Source organism: Saccostrea cucullata, unplaced genomic scaffold, assembly GCF_032062105.1.
Source record: "Saccostrea cucullata isolate Sc308-1 unplaced genomic scaffold, CSIRO_AGI_Scuc_v1 ctg102, whole genome shotgun sequence".
Classification (NCBI taxonomy): Eukaryota; Metazoa; Mollusca; class Bivalvia; order Ostreida; family Ostreidae; genus Saccostrea; species Saccostrea cuccullata.
Window position 1 is genome coordinate 152,352 of NW_026938483.1, and position 17,323 is coordinate 169,674.

Sequence of the window (17,323 nt, forward strand, 5' to 3'; positions counted from 1 at the left end):
ACAGCGATGCAATGGTGGCTTCGTTCCGATTAAATTTTAAAAAATAAGGAAAAACTTCCTATTGATTTTGTTTGAATTCTTCTAGTGTTGATCGACCAGAAACATTGTTATAAGAGGAAGGGGGGTTTTATGAATATTTAAAAGCGTTTTATTAAGCGTGAAATATTATTTTTATACTTTTCTTCTCAAAGTTTTTATTCAAGATTTGCGTTTTCAGTTGCAAAAATATTATAAATAAAACAAGACAAAACATCAAATACAGCACTTTTAGAACACAACAAGTAGCAAATTAAAGCACTAATGTTTTTCGTAATTTTAAAAAATGGCCTTCATTCAAACGTATTGCACTAAATATGGCGTAATTAAATTTCGACAAATCGTGCCTCTTACGTCACGGAGTCAAAGGTTGATTTATATCGTCTGACCGTTCGTCGGAATCTCGAACACACTTTTGCCTCGAGGTTCCAACTAAGGAGTTTCTCTCGTTCTCCAAAACTGGCGAAAATGACAAACGTTCTGAAGTGGACTTTGATTTGACACTGAGTTCAGCCAATAGATTCTGGAATGATATGTCTGGTGTAGGGGGCGCTAGTTTCACAAAATTCGGAGGATACATCAAACCACGCATGGCAAGGCTGTATATTTCCGGTGACATCAAATTTGGCGTCCCATAAAAACTGGAAACAGGTGGCGTCTGTCCGAAAGTGCGCGCATTTCTACCTTGAATGTGAGAGTGGTAAGCTTTGAATAAAAGATCGGTATAACTTTGAGGGGACGGGACGATTGGGCGTGGTCCTAGTGCCATCCCGGGTGTGGGGTACCCCATATACGGACTGTATGGATGACATTGCGGTCCAACTTTTTCCTTCTTTCTCCATTTCGCCCTGCGGTTTTGAAACCAAACCTAGATGAGATAAAAAGCGATTTTTTTATTTGAGTACCTTACAAAAGTCAAGTACAAGTTTTGTTAAATAGTAAATAAAGTTTGATTCAGTTCTATTTCTATTTTCTTTTGATCTATGTGCACTTTATTTCTATAATATTTTTACTGAGAATGATTTGATTTATCACTGTCTATGAAGGACGCCCTAATGAAAAAGATCCTATTAAACTTAAGTTTTCCCCCTTATACCTAAGTGGTTGTTGGTGTCTTAAACGTAGAACTTACACCTTGTTTAAACAGATCTAATTAAATTCCGAAAATGTTTTTAATATCACCACTATTCCTTCTGCAAACAAATTAATAACTCGAAGCGTCACATTGACAATGACTTTGATTGTTCGTAAATGGCGGTGACATGTTTGAATTTAAGTATCAATGTCCCCACAAATTCAAAATCATCTTCCATTACCGGCGTTTTTGGTACTTGAATTGAGTGTGGTTTTGTTCGACAGAGGGCTCTTGATTAGTTGAAGAGATGAGTTTGATATATTAGTCATGGACAAGAGCGAATTTCTTATGAAAAACTCTGGGCGAAGGGAGCGTTTGAAAAGCTGTTTCAACAAGAGCAGGCGATCAAGAGGTTCCTGAAATATTATCTGTTTTTCATGCGTAAACATTCCATTTCATTGGGTTACTTTCCATTTAAGCTCGGTCCTTTTAAGTGTGATTTTTAAACACAATATAATTTTAATTTAATTGTGATGTTTTTAAAGTAGTCACTTTTTATCCAATTTAAACAAAACGCCATTATCTAGAAACCGAAATATGATTTCTATTGGCCTTGAATAAGAGAATAGGTTTTCAGAGGACATCTTTTCATCTTCACCGTTTAATAAAGTTCTTATAAACTTCACGCTCTAAACATGGATTAGAAAAGGAAGGGCGTTCAATTCAGATAATCTAAATTGAATTCGTATTGACCTAGTAATGAAAAAATGTTTGAATTTAATTTTTGTTGATGCCTATGTAAAATAAAATTTTAGGAGCGAAGGGGAAAATGAAGCCAACTTTAAACAGTACCTGTACTCTTGCCTCGGTTAGATCTATTCTCATTGCAAGCTCTTCCCTGTAAAACATTAAAAAATCAATATTTGTTAAAGTTGCATATTTAAAATTTAAATGTAGATTAATGACATCAAAATAACATTGCTCATTCGACAGTTTTAAATAAAATATCAATAACATCGAGATACGGAAATAGCAAATAATTAACCTTACCTCATGAAAACATCGGGGTAATGTGTTTTCTGAAAAGCTCTCTCCAATTCCTCCAGTTGAAAGCTAGTAAATGTCGTCCTGTACCGCCGCTGTTTTCGTTTTCCATAATCCTCAAGATCCCGGTCCCCGTACATTTCCGGATTGGACCGGAAGTCGATAGGAGAACCGTCGATTTGTATTCTCCTAGTCATTTCTTCTCCATCATTAGATGTGTCTTCACCAACAATCGGCGACTTTTCGTATTTATTTTCACTCAATCCCGTCTCGTTCTTTATTACATTTATTTTTACATCCGGGGACTGGGGAAACGTGCTCGGTTTGAAATTCTGGCGCACTTCAGTGTCCTCTCGCTTTTCGTCATTGGTTGAAGTACTGTCTGTAGGTAAGAAATAATCAGTCAAGAAAAGATGTTTGTGGTCAAGGTTAATGTTTATAAGCGCACAATTTATAAATATTATGGGCTATACTGTGTGTCCTCCCGTTTTGAACGTATTTCTTTGACTGCTTTCGGAATAAAAAGAAATTTAAAAGAATATTTAGGAAGATGAGTTATCACGTAAAATTTTATTTTTACCCACACCCGTTATATTTAAATGTACATCATGATTGTGTTTGTTCGCTTTCCTTTATAAAAAAAATGTCGAATAACGTTGTACTTTTCTCAGTTGCAAGTTTTTTTTCGCGTAAATAAATTCTTGTACACATATGTACATAATTACTAGAGAAATTGATTTCTTTGACAAGGTTAAGGTAATTAAATTGGCATATAATTGGCCATTTGCAGCATCAGTTAAAATTTAATCGTAATGAGCAAATAGAGAAGCCTCTTGGATAATTTCTCAATGATTCTGCAAACACTGGTCGCCTTGTTACACCGAGAATGACGACGATTTATTTACACGTTTCATTATAGGAAACGATTAATGCCCAACACTTACAATTTTTTTTTTATTTGAAATATCAAATTTGGCTAATTATGGATGCTAGTTTGAATGCTTTTTATTTACAAATGAATAATTCATTTAATATGACTTGAGGTTTTCTGTGTAACAAGGAAAGATCTTAAACAAATAATTAGGAATGTACTGATACAAGCTGTTAAAGTATTCTTTTCTATTTGAACAAAGAAAATCATGAGAGAGAAAAAGAATAAAATTTCTGCGATGATTTTTAAGCCTTTGAGTTCGAAATATAATATTCCCGGTCATAACATGAATAAAGCTTGTCAGTTATTCATGAATAAATAAGCAATAGAACCGATTCAAGAAAATATTTATAATCGGGCACATCTTTGGATTCATAATGTTTTGTGTGATGAATTATGCACTAAAATTTATAAACATTTACGGTTATCGTTTTGTTTTGTGTCTTTATTATTATTATCACGTCGGGAACAGAATATTCAGTTTCATTCATTAAATTAGGACAGGCAGCGGAAATTCAACATTTAATTTCAATGAAGCATAATGGCAACAAAGAAAATATAAATTTTTAAGTCCAAAAAACTGAAAATTGGGATTGTGAAATCAATGAGTGATTCTAATAATAGACCAGATCGATATTATACCCTCACGACTTATTGCTATAATTTTAATTTGATCCATCATCACAATTTGTTAAATAATTTAGAGTCTACAAATACATTTATTCGACACATATATTTATTATCTCAAAAATCAGCAATTATAACTATTTTGGAAATTCTGTCTCTTTTCATTTATTAATAAAGCAGTCCATTGGGATATAAAAATTTGACAGTTATAAAGATCATTCATGTTATTTTCATTCATTAGTGGAAAAATCCGGCAATTATTTAAAAAAAATAATTTCGGAATTGCATTTATTTACGTCGCATATATTCTAATTGAAAGCGATACGAAAGGGATTCTGCACTTAGTTAATATTAATGACATAAAAAAAAAGGATTAAATGTCACTGGTGACTTTATTTCTTGTCAGAATTGTAATAAATTTGATGAATGATTTATTTTAAAATGACCCCCTTTATTTTTTTCAATACTAGTTACTTTTTATTGAACTAATTAATTTTTGAGTAACTAAACATGCAATGATGCGCAATTTTACATCCCCTCCAACAATCCAATATGAGATACTCTTTTCTCCCCCCCCCTTTATGAGCCAATCTGAGGTACCCTTTTTCAATTTTCAAAAAAGAACTCCATTTGCTGGATTGTGTTATACATGTCTTTTTATATATATAAAATTTTATTTTCATTTGTGTTGGAGAGGACAACCTAAGTTGGTTTTACTTTTGTCCAGTTCAATAAATTATGTTAAATCATATCTACAGATAGACAAAAGGGACCAATAAGGCGATGCTTCTGAATGATTCAGATGTCCGGTTGTAACTAATGGTCATCACAAATTTTTATAAGTTGGGTGTTCTACTTTGGTCAATCTAATCTTAATAAAAGATTAATGTAGCAAGTCGTATCTTATTAAAAGATGATATGTAGCGAAGAAGATTAAAGCTTTCCGTATTGTATGTGTACCATTTTCTTACATGAAATAGACAAATATTTAATTTATAGTATTCATGATCAAATATATTATAAATTTAATTGTTGGAAGAAAAAGAAGAAAACTTTGATTTTTATTACCGTCTTCAACTTTTTAGACAAGATACTAATCTGGAATAAATTTATATTTAATTTTGTTCCTATCCTTTTGTAATGTCTGGTAGCGTTAGGCTTGAGATCAGAGATGGGCACAACAATCATCTAGTCTCATGAAAAGGAAAATATTACAGTTACTTTGTTTTGACATACAAAATGTACGATACACAATGTAACAAAGATTCTATGAAAGTCTCATTAAATTCCATTCACTGGTATAAGAGGAGTTGAGGATAAGAGATGGGTACCCCAAAGCGTAACAGGCGGATGGACGTACAGACGGACGGATGTACAGACAGACGGACACCCCATTTCTATGTACTATGCTTTATAATATAAAACGTCCGCAATAAGCACGGAATCAATTTCTGGTATACATATATGTCATTTCCATCCTCGCTTTTATCTAAGGTTTATAAGTGATATTAACTTGAATAAGAACAAAAAAAAAAATTATATGAGACATTGATAATGGGTACACTAATTATTTATGTATTTAAATATGAAATCGATTTGAATATTTATGTCATTTTACATGTTTGAGGATGATTACATACAATGTGTTCTGCTATACATGCAAAAGAAAAAAAAAATCAAATTTCATCTCTGCTGACAAGATCCTACCGTATTTTCTATAAGAAATGTGGTCCTAGACAATTTCTACATCTTAAATTTATCATATTTCTTTCAAATCTAGACAGATATTTTAATATCCTATTGTATTTATCATTGATCGAAGACACATATCAAAACGAGCTTAATGTTAAAAGCTTATTAATTTTTTTTTAAAGAAACCAATCAATGTTGATTCCGATACGTGCACATTTTGAAATAATTAAATTAATATTATCATCAGAAGATTAAGAAATATATATATAATAAAACCAACCAGGTATATAGAAAATATAAGTAAATCTCAGATATATATAAAGCTTAACCCCGCAAACAATAAATTTAAATTTTGTTAACACCTGAATGTCGTAAACACTTTAATAAAATTAATGTCTACCTTTCAGACTTGATAATGAATCAGATGCAACAGTAGCACTAATAAAGAAGAAATTTCATTATGCAGGGAAACAGTGCAAAAATATCGATATTATTCACCAGAACATATATATATATAATTTATACTTTATTATAAAAATATTTTTATAATGTTATATCAGATCACAGGATTTTAAATGCTCCAACCTCTTATTATAAAATATATATATAATATACACTCCCAAAATCTAAAAATAAAAGATAAAATATATATAATAACCACTCCCAAAATCTAAATATAAAAAATAAACTACAAGAATAAAGCTTGGTCACCCTTTCCCCTCTTTTAGAAAAGTGCTATGAGAGCTAGGAAACATCGTACGTTAACTTGCTGACTAAATCTTAATACCGGGAATTTTGATACTCTTATAGTAAACATGGCATAACAATTACCTAAGAAAGATGATTTTATTAGATTTATTACAAAAATTATAAACAATTTCTTGTCTGTATATGTAACACCTAATGAATGCAATAATGAATTACGTATATACAAGACTTAGAGAAAATAAATTACATATAAATATTATACCATGATTATTTATTTACGTAATTAAGATTGTAAAACGTGATGAGTAATTACAAAAACCGTCGTATTATCACCATCAACTGCCACTAATATTTGGTTTCTATGAAGTATCTTTGATATTATAGAAAAAATCTATATACATTATTAACAACACATAATGTAGATTTTAAAAAGTCAAATAAAAAGCAAAAGGGTATAACTTTGAAAATAAAATGAAAATAAAATAATGTTAATTTAAACAAAAATATATTGATTTCAATGAAAAAAAAAACTTTATACACTGTATGAATATTAATGCTGATTTTATTTAAGTGAAATGTCAGACAGTATAATAATGTTCCACTTATCATTTTGTCAGAGAAATTGACCAATACTAGTAATTGACCTGTATAGTACTCACCCGAACACCCAGCACCAATCAAACTGTCGATATCATAGGACCGTCTCTTCAGGCATAGGTCCATCGCGTGGGAATGTTTTATACAAAATAAAATATTCTTCAAAATTCGTAAAAAATGTATCGGCTTCCAAAAATAAACCCAAACTAATGGAATAATTAAAGCAGAAAAACAGTTCTATGAAATTTGTCAGTTAGGAAATGAAGACGAGTGAGATCCAGGCTAGAAGTCGACCGCCAACCAGACGATTATTAATTGACATAACTTGATAATCACAACGAATCAATGCCTCTGTCAGGAAATTATCTGTTGTACGAAAACTGACATGTTTAATTCTTACCAGCAGCCAATGAGATCAAACACTCGATGAAATTCGACCCCGTTATAATCGTTTGAATTTGTCTGCGGCACGTGGACGAGCGCCGGGCTCCGCCCCCTTAATTCATTATCAGTAGTATAAATATTTAAACTTCAAATTCGTTCTGTGTTGATTTTAAACACATGTTATTAACTGAATTCTAACCTTGTAAACTGATCACATAGAGGAAGTAAAGACGAAATGCAGAAATTGGCTAATAGGAAAAATTGCTCTTTTAATGGGCAATGAAAGGCTGCTTCTGTGCGATTCCTGCTGAATTAAACATTCTAATTATTTTTTATTAAAAAACGATCGTATTATTCCCCGTAGACTGGTTGTTATTTTATCTATTCATAATAAGTAGAGTATTCTCAAATATCATGAAATTCGCACCAAGCTTTTTTTAAAAAAAATGCTATTCAAGCCCTTATAATTCCAAAGCTTGAATTTTAAAGAAAAAAATAAAACAGTAATAAAGCAATACCGAAGTATGAAACTCTAATAAAATTTCAATGATTACAAATTGTTGAATCACAAAGTTTATTTTCATATTTTTACGCAATATATATAATGCAAATTTCTGTGAGAAAAGACGGAAGAAGACAAAAACATCGTTATTTTTTTCTGGATTTTCTTTTTTTCAAAGCTTAAGGGAGATGGTGCTGCTGTAAAACATTAAGTTTACATTTCTACAGAATTATTAAGTTTACATTTCTACAGAATTTATGACAAAATTTTGGATAATTTTTTCCGGGTAAAGTGGGGGGGGGGGGGTCCTCGTTATTAAATTTGGTTTAACAAAAGATTTTTGCTTTTCACTTCATCTGTATATTGCATGTATGAATTTGCAAGTGACATTGGATTTTATGCGAAAAGATGAGTTTTTTTTTTATATTTTTAATTTCAATATCAGTACCTTTCACGAAAATGCATTTGCCACCTGTAAATTATCTTACAAGGACACCTTGTGTCCGATTTATAGGATCAACTTACTATACCATTTTGTGATTTAAACCTTGAGCCATAGGTATGATTTTCAAACTTTCGTAGTTTTTTCTTGATATTATTTTATAACAAAATAAAGGAGGATTTTAAACAGTATTGATCGTTTTCAATACATGTACAACTTTTAAATTCCTTGGAGCCTCAGCCCGGAATCCAAGGGCTATCATTTTAATTCTTACATATTTTTAAAAAGTTCATATGATACACACAATCTGGGTAAATATTGTTTTTTTTTTGGGGGTTCACCGCAATCGAACATTTCGGGGATAAATAGTTTTTGCTCCGTCCGTCCGTCTGTCTGTCTGTCCGCATCATTGTCCATCACTTTTGCTTGACTGGAGCTATGGCTCTAATATTTCATACATGTATTTGTATTACCTGTGACAAGGTCTTTCTTTGAATCCAAAATATTTGACCTCTTGACTTTGGAGTTTAATCCAATTTTGCAAGATCTACCGAACTATAACCTTGAATACTAGTATATATTTACATATGAATACTTCTGAAAACCCATTGCGTTCATCCCTGCATAAACTACATTGGGCATATCACCTGTACAGATCAGTCGTTCCATCAATGAAACGTACAAAATGTCGCATCATTAACACAATAATTTAAAATGATAATTTAAACAGATATAAATATAAACAATAAAATGTCTTTCTGGTCGCAGCTATTCCCGAAAAAATTTACATAACCCGCTTACGCGGGTTATGTATTTTTTTCTGCAACAGCTGCTTCCGTTCATTCCAGTAACAACAAACAAAGAAAGCATTTTATTGTTTAAAACTTCTGAACAGTCGATGCTCAGAGATTCTTACTTAATGTGTATCGTGCTTATTTATTGTGAAAAAAAACCTTTCCAGGGATATAATCAGTTTTTACCTTTCGACCTTGACCTTTGCGTTTGACCAACTTTTAAAAAACGTTAACTTTGGACATGATCTTTGAAGTTTAGTACTAGAATCTCCATTCCACAGGTATAGCCATGTGACAAGGCCTTTCTTTGGATATCGAAAATTTTCACCCTAACCTTGGAGTTTGACTTAATTTTGAAATAAAAAACCTTTTCATCTTTGCCATAACTTTTTAATGGTTAGTGTTTGGGTTTCCATATTTTACTTGTTAATTTTTCTTTGAGAATGCGTCCTTCCTTTGGGTGATAACATTTTCCATCCCTTGACCTTGAGTTTGTAATTGCATATGAGACATTCAAACCCCGCTAATGTTGTCATACGGGGGCATGTGTTTCACACAATATACAACCGCATTTATATTTCTAAAAACATTATCCAAAATACGCAATCTTATTCATATTAATATTTTGAAATATCGTGATTATTGATTTAGTTCGAATTTGTAACAGAACGTTGAACTTTCTGTTTCAGACAATTTGAGAAAGGTGATAATATATTTCCGTTTTCAAATTAAAACAAAAAGTTACAGGGTATGTCGTTCACACACAATAAGAAGAATTTGATTATCATTAGAAAAACAGCGCACCTGGGAATTTACAGCACTCCATTCTTCATCTTTTGACCTTGTTCTTCATTACCGAGGGCAGTCTCCACCGCTCTATCAACTTACATATCTTTTCAATTCTTGTGTAAAATTGTCCCGCGGACCCAGAATCTTATACAGAGTGCTCTGTAAAATGCAATTAATTGTTTCTAACAGCCCGATCACTGGCTGCCTACCTTTTACATGCTCTCTATGTAATCATTTTTAATTGATGAAAGCACTTTGAGTGTGATGCATACATCTCTCAATAAATTTCTAATGAACATGGCATAGGCCTCAATCATTTCATTTGCAACTTTATGAAATATCAGTGAACCCGGGAGGGTTTTTCTTAATACAGATTGGAATTAATGACTGCTTTAAAAGATGCAGCTAGTCCGGGCCACGCTGGTGATTAGCAATGCGTGCGCAACTTATGACACCCGAATCTCTTCTATACCATGACATCATAGTTGAAGATCGTATCTTCGCCAATCACGTTTTTCCTGTAAAATTGTTGAAGTTTAAGAATAAAAGTATTTAAATGTTTTAAATTACAGATATTATAGGACTCAAATTTGATCATACATTAAAATGATCCTTGAGACACGCGCACTGATTGAAGTTTTTTAAAACGAAAAATCAATTCAATGTAAAAAGTTCTCAAGAAAAGACGAAGGATAATGTATTAGGCTTTCATATAAAAATATCAATATGATAAAATATTTACCTTTCACAGGTGATAATCAATTAAAGGTTCCGGCTATGCGAACCCAGCATTACACTATTTTATACAAAGTGATGGTTAACAATCAAAGTATTGATTAAATTACCAAGTTTATTCATAATTAGGTTTGATTTTAATAGCCTATGTTTGGTCAGTGCGCTCAAAACGTGCGTATTCGCATTAGATTGGCCCACAGTTTGTGTTCCGTGTTTGTTCCGATCTTTGGCGCTTTGCAAAGTGTTATCAAACAACAGACATATAATTGAAAATATGATCATATTCAAATTTTCACATTAAATTTCCAATTTTCAAACTAACAGCATTTCCTTTTGTCCACATAAATAGAAACTTGAATGAGATTTTGGTAATTACAGAGATCGATGTAAATTTAGTTCCCATGGGAGAGGGAAGCTAGGTTGCCCGCGCAAATGGATGGGCGTTTTTTTAACAAAATCAAATTAAAAGACAAAACGAAGCTTTATTTTAGAAAAGTAAACAATTCATGTTGATCCATAGGGAAGTTATTGAATTCCTACCATTCTTTTTATATCCAATGTACAAAAGCCATAGTGCATTCCCATCTGTTCAATGTAGAGTCCCCTAAAAAAACACCCTTTTGTTTTTCTATTGCAATAAGTCTCCAAGGTAATCAAATTCTTTATCATTCGATTTGGTAAAACAAATTCATACCGTATTTTAATACTTTGATCAGGATTTGCGCATAAAGAATTAAAAGCTCTTTTCAAACATAATACAATTTACGAAATTGATTTCCTTTTTATGAAATATTTTTGTTTTTTAATAAATGAGATTTTATATGTGTTTCAGCTACTTAAAAGATGATTTCGTTTCAAATAATATCGATTTTCATATTCTGGATATGCATTGGTATGTTTTCGCAATTTTTACGGCAATACTATTGTTCAAGGCATCTGATAAGCGCCCTAAATTAGATCTGCAATGCAGTTCCAGGAAGAGGTTTTTGAATTACATAACAAAATAATTTTAAATTGTGTTGTTTTTCTTGATATCATTGTAGTGTAATCGTCATCAGGTGATTTTAGCTACTCTTAAGGACACACGTCCCCCTGGAGTTGAAGAGTTTCAATATGTAAAGGGACTGTGAAATGCATTTTAATGTCTAACTAGAACTGTCCAAACGGGACAAAATACCCCCCGCTGGGTTTTTCAGAAGTGCTAAATCATGAATATTTTAAGGATCTAAAAGAGGAGAGAAATGCTAAAACATTTTTCGTGCAAATATAATTGCTCATTATATTTTTCTTAAATGAAACGAAGGCGCAGCCTAATAAAAAAATAGACTAAATATACGGACCAGACACGAATCATGAACTTTTTCTGTCAGTGACCTTGAACTTGCATAAATGACCTTGGTTCAAAGTCATGACACAACCTCAGGTCATAAGCAATATTTGTGTGAAGTAGTAGATTCAAGTTTTGGAACGGACACGAATTATGAATTTTTTCTTCCAGTGACCTTGAACTTCCCCAAATAATATTGGATCAAGGTCATGGCACACCCTTAGGTCATGTGCAATCTTTGTGTGAAATTAGAACCTACCGAGTTTATCCATAAGAAAGATATGAACCTGACACGAATTATGATTTTTTTCTTCCAGTGACCTTGAACTTCCTCAAATGACCTTGGGTCAAGGTCATGACACACCCTTAGGTCATGGGCAATCTTTGTGTGGAGTAGTAGATTCTAATGTTCCTCCGTAAGAAAGATATAGACCGGACACGTTTGCACAGACAGACGGACAGCTAGACAGACAGACAGACGGACGGACGGACGGACGACGGACAATGGGTGATCAGAAAAGCTCACTTGAGCTTTCAGCTCAGGTGAGCTAAAATGTACCTATCACTAAGAAGGTAACGAATTAATATAATACATGGACACGTTATAGCCACAATAATACGTGTTTAGTTTTAATGTAATATATTTGGCTACTAACGTCTTATCATCAGATACTTAAAATTACACGTAGATGTTAAGGTTAGGTGATTGTGGCCATTTTTAGACTATATTGATCTTCTTTGGAAGAAGAGCTCCATATAAAGATATACAAAACTGATCAAATTTTAGAACTAAAATGTATAAAGTTTTTCTTTGTCAGATGATAATTGACAGTTTAAGATACCATATTTAAAAGATATATTGTAGTTATATGTGAAAGTTAATTTGTTGACCACCCCCCCCCCCCCCCTCCCCTCTCCTTAAAAGTAAGCTCCATTTTTAAATCGGAAAGTTTTCTAAAAGAAGGAACTAAAGTCGGCGTAAGAATGCTTTGGTTTACGTCCTAATATATATTTATCATGTGATATAGATCTTCAGATACTCTCATGAACATGCCCCCCCCCTTCCGGTTTCACTTACCTGCTCTTTTGCATAGGAATGCTGCGCTTTGTGTACCTATGTTGTTTCGGTGTTTGACTTAAAAAAGAACTTTGATTTAACTTTGAAAGTATTTCTAGATATGCACAGTTGAAAACCACGGCTAATGTCAACAAGTGCGGCCCTCTCCCATTCTTGTAAACTGCCCTTTTTGCGGACTCCGGACAACGCTAGAAATAATGCTCCGTCAAAATATGAAAATAGTTCTTAACAATGTGTGTAAGAAGTACCTGTGACTTCATTATTGATTGTTGGGAATGATAAGACAGCAGGAGACAAGGACACCCCTTAAGGACGTACGCAACATACCTCATGTTATAACTACTGATAATTTTTCTAACTATTCTAAATTTAAGATTGTAGTGCCAACAGATGTTCATAGACAAAACTTCAGCATGCATTACCAGGGGATATGAAATATATCAATTGATGAAAATTCTTTTGTAATTCATAAAAAAAAATATATACAAAAATTACTAAACATATATATTTGAACTTTTGTTTATCCAGACTTGTTTTAGAAGAAGTGTACAACAACATATTTATACCCCCCGCAAACGAAGTTGGGGGGGGGGTATATAGGAATCACCTTGTCCGTCTGTCCGTCTAGCTGTCTGTCTGTCCCTCCGTCCGTCTGTTAACTTTTCATTTTCAACTTCTTCTCAAGAACCATTGGGCCGATTTTAACCAAACTTGGTACAAAGCATCCTTTGGTGAAGTGGAATTTAAATTGTTAAAATAAAGGGTCAGGTCCCCTTCCAAGGGGAGATAATCAAGTCAAGAAAATACAAAAATAGGTTGGGGTCATTAAAAAATCTTCCTAAGAACCGCTGGGACAGAAAAACTGAAACTTACGTGGAAGCATCCTGAGGTAGTGCAGATTCTAAATTGTAAAAATCATGACCCCCAGGGGTAGAGCGGGGCCACAATAGGGAGTCAAAGTTTTACATAGAAATACATAGGAAAAATCTTTAAAAATCTTCTTCTCAAGAACCAGTAGAATAGGAAAGCTGAAACTTATGTGGAAGCATCCTTGGGTAGTGTAGATTCTAAATTGTAAAAATCATGACCCCCGGGGTTAGGGCGGGGCCACAATAGGTAATCCAAGTTTTACATAGAAATATATAGGAACAATCTTTAAAAATCTTATTCTTATAATAGATGTAAAAAGAGGGGAAATCTGGTAAAGAACTGTATCACCATAGTTACTCAGATGAGCGATGTGGCCCATGGGCCTCTTGTTTAGATGTCCTAACCCTTATTTCAGGCAAGCCATTTCAGCTTTGAGGATTGATACAGTTCCTACAGAGCTCGCACAATGCAAATGCCACGGCAATGTGTAGAATCAGGTCCCCTAGCATTGCGAGATATTCTTAATTTAAAATTATAGTACCTTTAGATGATTGTAGACAAAAAAAAATCAGACTGCATTATCATAAATTTTAGATAAATTTCAAATGATGTAAATTCTTGTACTTTCAAAGAGAAATATACAAAAACTCATCTTCGCTGGCCAAGGGTTTCTGATACGCTACTGATACTAATAGGAAATAATAAGCTTAATCCGTTTTCAGCTTACATTTGCAATACAGTCTTGATAATAAACATGTAGTATTTAATGTGAAAATAAAGGATTTTTTCTCGCCAATAATATTGTAACAAAAAGAAGTATTATTACAAGGCATGTACACATTGACAGACTACTATATTCTGGAATGACGTCAATTTTCGTCTTGTCCCGTTGTAACAAAAATACCTTAAACAGAGTTTATTCTAGAAAAAAAGCTGAAAAATCTTCTCGCATCTCTTTGATATTTCACAGGATCGTTCTCTTACATCATATTTAGTCATAATATGTTTGTTGACAACCTCTGATAAGAGAATGGATACCCACATCGTTTGAAATAAAAGTCTTTTAAGATGTCCCCATTCAATGAAAATTTAGTGTAACGCATTTTCCATGGTGAAAAAAGAAAATTTTGTCAGCTAAAGACCTAAACACTGAGTCAGATAAAGACCTAAACACTGAGTCAGATAAAGACCTAAATACTGAGTCAGATTAAGACCTAAACACTGAGTCAGCTAAAGACCCAAACACTGAGTCAGCTAAAGACCTAAACAGTGAGTCAAATATAGACCTAAACACTAAGTCAGATAAAGACCTAAACAATGAGTCAGCTAAAGACCTAAACACTGAGTCAGATAAAGACCTGAACACTGAGTCAGATAAAGACCTGAACACTGAGTCAGATAAAGACCTAAACACTGAGTCAGATAAAGACCTGAACACTGAGTCAGCTAAAGACCCAAACACTGAGTCAGCTAAAGACCTAAACACTGAGTCAGATAAAGACCCAAACACTGAGTCAGCTAAAGACCCAAACACTGAGTCAGCTAAAGACCTAAACACTGAGTCAGGTTAAGACCTAAACACTGAGTCAACTAAAGACCTAAACACTGAGTCAGCTAAAGACCTAAACACTGAGTCAACTAAAGACCTAAACACTGAGTCAGCTAAAGACCTAAACACTGAGTCAGGTAAAGACACAAACACTGAGTCAGCTAAAGACACAAACACTGAGTCAGCTAAAGACCTGAACACTGAGTCAGATAAAGACCTAAACACTGAGTCAGATAAAGACCTAAACACTGAGTCAGATAAAGACCTAAATACTGAGTCAGCTAAAGACCTAAATACAGAGTCAGCTAAAGACACAAACACTGAGTCAGCTAAAGACCCAAACACTGAGTCAGATAAAGACCTAAACACTGAGTCAGCTAAAGACCTAAACACTGAGTCAGCTAAAGACCTAGACACTGAGTCAGTTAAAGACCTAAATACTGAGTCAGATAAAGACCTGAACACTGACTCAGCTAAAGACACAAACACTGAGTCAGCTAAAGACCCAAACACTGAGTCAACTAAAGACCCAAACACTGAGTCAGCTAAAGACCTAAACACTGAGTCAGATAAAGACTTAAACACTGAGTCAGCTAAAGACCTAGACACTGAGTCAGTTAAAGACCTAAATACTGAGTCAGCTAAAGACCTAAACAATGAGTCAGCTAAAGACTTAAACACTGAGTCAGCTATAGACCTACACACTGAGTCAGCTGAAGACTTAAACACTGAGTCAGCTAAAGACCTAAACACTGAGTCAGATAAAGACCTAAACACTGAGTTAGCTAAAGACCTGATTCAGATAAAGACCAAAACACTGAGTCAACTAAAGACCTGAACACTGAGTCAGCTAAAGACCTAAACACTGAGTCAGCTAAAGACCTAAACAATGAGTCAGCTGAAGACTTAAACACTGAGTCAGCTAAAGACCTAAACACTGAGTCAGCTAAAGACTTAAACACTGAGTCAGATAAAGACCTAAACACTGAGTCAGATAAAGACCTAAATACTGAGTCAGATTAAGACCTAAATACTGAGTCAGCTAAAGACCTAAATACTGAGTCAGATAAAGACCTTAACACTGAGTCAGCTAAAGACTTACACACTGAGTCAGATAAAGACCTAAACACTGAGTCAGATAAAGACCTAAACACTAAGTCAGGTAAAGATCTAAACACTGAGTCAGATAAAGACCCAAACACTGAGTCAGATAAAGACCTAAACACTGAGTCAGATAAAGATCTACACGCTGGTTCACAAAAAGATTGAAATCAAAAGACAGATCCATTACAAAACAAAAACCCACAATAGAGGACATAAAAGTTCCATCAATAAAAGTAACTCTTGGACAGTCAGCGCATTTCTTTTTAAAACATTTTTTATACTAATCCTTGAAAAAATGGCTCTATCCTAACTTTAAACAGGTCTGGACAATTCCCAAATATTGAAATCAAACATGATAACTGAAAGTTGCTATAAACATACTTCATGTAAGCCTTCATATTTTTTGCCCAACAGAAAACAACATTTTTACACACACCAAACCAGATTTCAAAGGAACAAAAGATAACACATGCTTTTGTTTTTCTTCAAAATATCTTTAGAAGTTAGATAATAAGATTGGAAGAATAAAAAATTCCCCAGATATTAACCTTGAACCACCTTGATATTTTAGTCTCAAAAACCAAACAAAAATATTGTAATTATGTAAAATCAAATATTTATAGTATGTTACCGGCCCCTGTAATTGAAAAGTACATGTAGTTATTTCTTAAATGAATTTTCTAATATTCATCTCAATGTAAAACTTTCATCCCCTTTATTGTGGCCCTGGGGTCATGACTTGAATATTTTAAAATCTGCAATTCTTCAGGTAGCTTCCACACAAATTTTAGAGTTTTACTGGCACAGTGGTTTTTGAGATTTTTTAATGACCCAACCCTAAGATTAATTATTTTTGCCTTTTTCTTGATTTTCTCTCCTTTGAAAGGGACTTGACTCTTCAGTGACAATATAGAATCCACTTACGAATTAAGGATGCTTTGTGCCAATTTTGGATAAAATTGGCAGAGTGGTTCTTGATAACAAGTTGATTATGTGAAAAGTTTACCGATGGAAGGACATACAGATGGATAAACAGATG

At 33.3% G+C, this 17,323-nt stretch overlaps 2 protein-coding genes across 2 annotated transcripts; one reads left to right on the forward strand and one right to left on the reverse strand.

The window, feature by feature from the left end:
- Positions 1 to 265: 265 nt before the first annotated feature.
- Positions 266 to 7,072, reverse strand: LOC134250385 (retinal homeobox protein Rx1-like). Its single transcript, XM_062732737.1, has 4 exons — positions 6,773 to 7,072; positions 2,162 to 2,537; positions 1,964 to 2,009; positions 266 to 904 (listed from the first exon to the last, which is right to left on the reverse strand). The coding sequence occupies exons 1-4, from the start codon at positions 6,834 to 6,836 to the stop codon at positions 392 to 394; spliced, it is 999 nt and encodes a 332-aa protein (XP_062588721.1). The 5' UTR covers positions 6,837 to 7,072; the 3' UTR covers positions 266 to 391.
- A 7,025-nt stretch (positions 7,073 to 14,097) lies between these two features.
- LOC134250388 (clumping factor A-like) lies at positions 14,098 to 16,018 on the forward strand. The gene is made up of 3 exons (XM_062732740.1): positions 14,098 to 14,128; positions 14,862 to 15,197; positions 15,318 to 16,018. The coding sequence occupies exons 1-3, from the start codon at positions 14,098 to 14,100 to the stop codon at positions 16,016 to 16,018; spliced, it is 1,068 nt and encodes a 355-aa protein (XP_062588724.1).
- Positions 16,019 to 17,323: the final 1,305 nt, after the last annotated feature.

What these genes read in the sequence shown, in the direction of transcription:
- LOC134250385 (XM_062732737.1), bottom strand. Translation starts at nt 6,836, where the DNA reads ATGGACCTATGCCTGAAGAGACGGTCCTATGATATCGACAGTTTGATT. An exon ending in TACCCCGATGTTTTCATGAG is followed by an intron (nt 2,010 to 2,161) that starts GTAAGGTTAATT and finishes AATGTTTTACAG; the next exon opens with GGAAGAGCTTGCAATGAGAA. An exon ending in TAACCGAGGCAAGAGTACAG is followed by an intron (nt 905 to 1,963) that starts GTACTGTTTAAA and finishes TATCTCATCTAG; the next exon opens with GTTTGGTTTCAAAACCGCAG.
- LOC134250388 (XM_062732740.1), top strand. Translation starts at nt 14,098, where the DNA reads ATGCAAATGCCACGGCAATGTGTAGAATCAG. An exon ending in ACGGCAATGTGTAGAATCAG is followed by an intron (nt 14,129 to 14,861) that starts GTCCCCTAGCAT and finishes ACACTGAGTCAG; the next exon opens with CTAAAGACCCAAACACTGAG. An exon ending in AGACCTAAACACTGAGTCAG is followed by an intron (nt 15,198 to 15,317) that starts GTTAAGACCTAA and finishes ACACTGAGTCAG; the next exon opens with GTAAAGACACAAACACTGAG.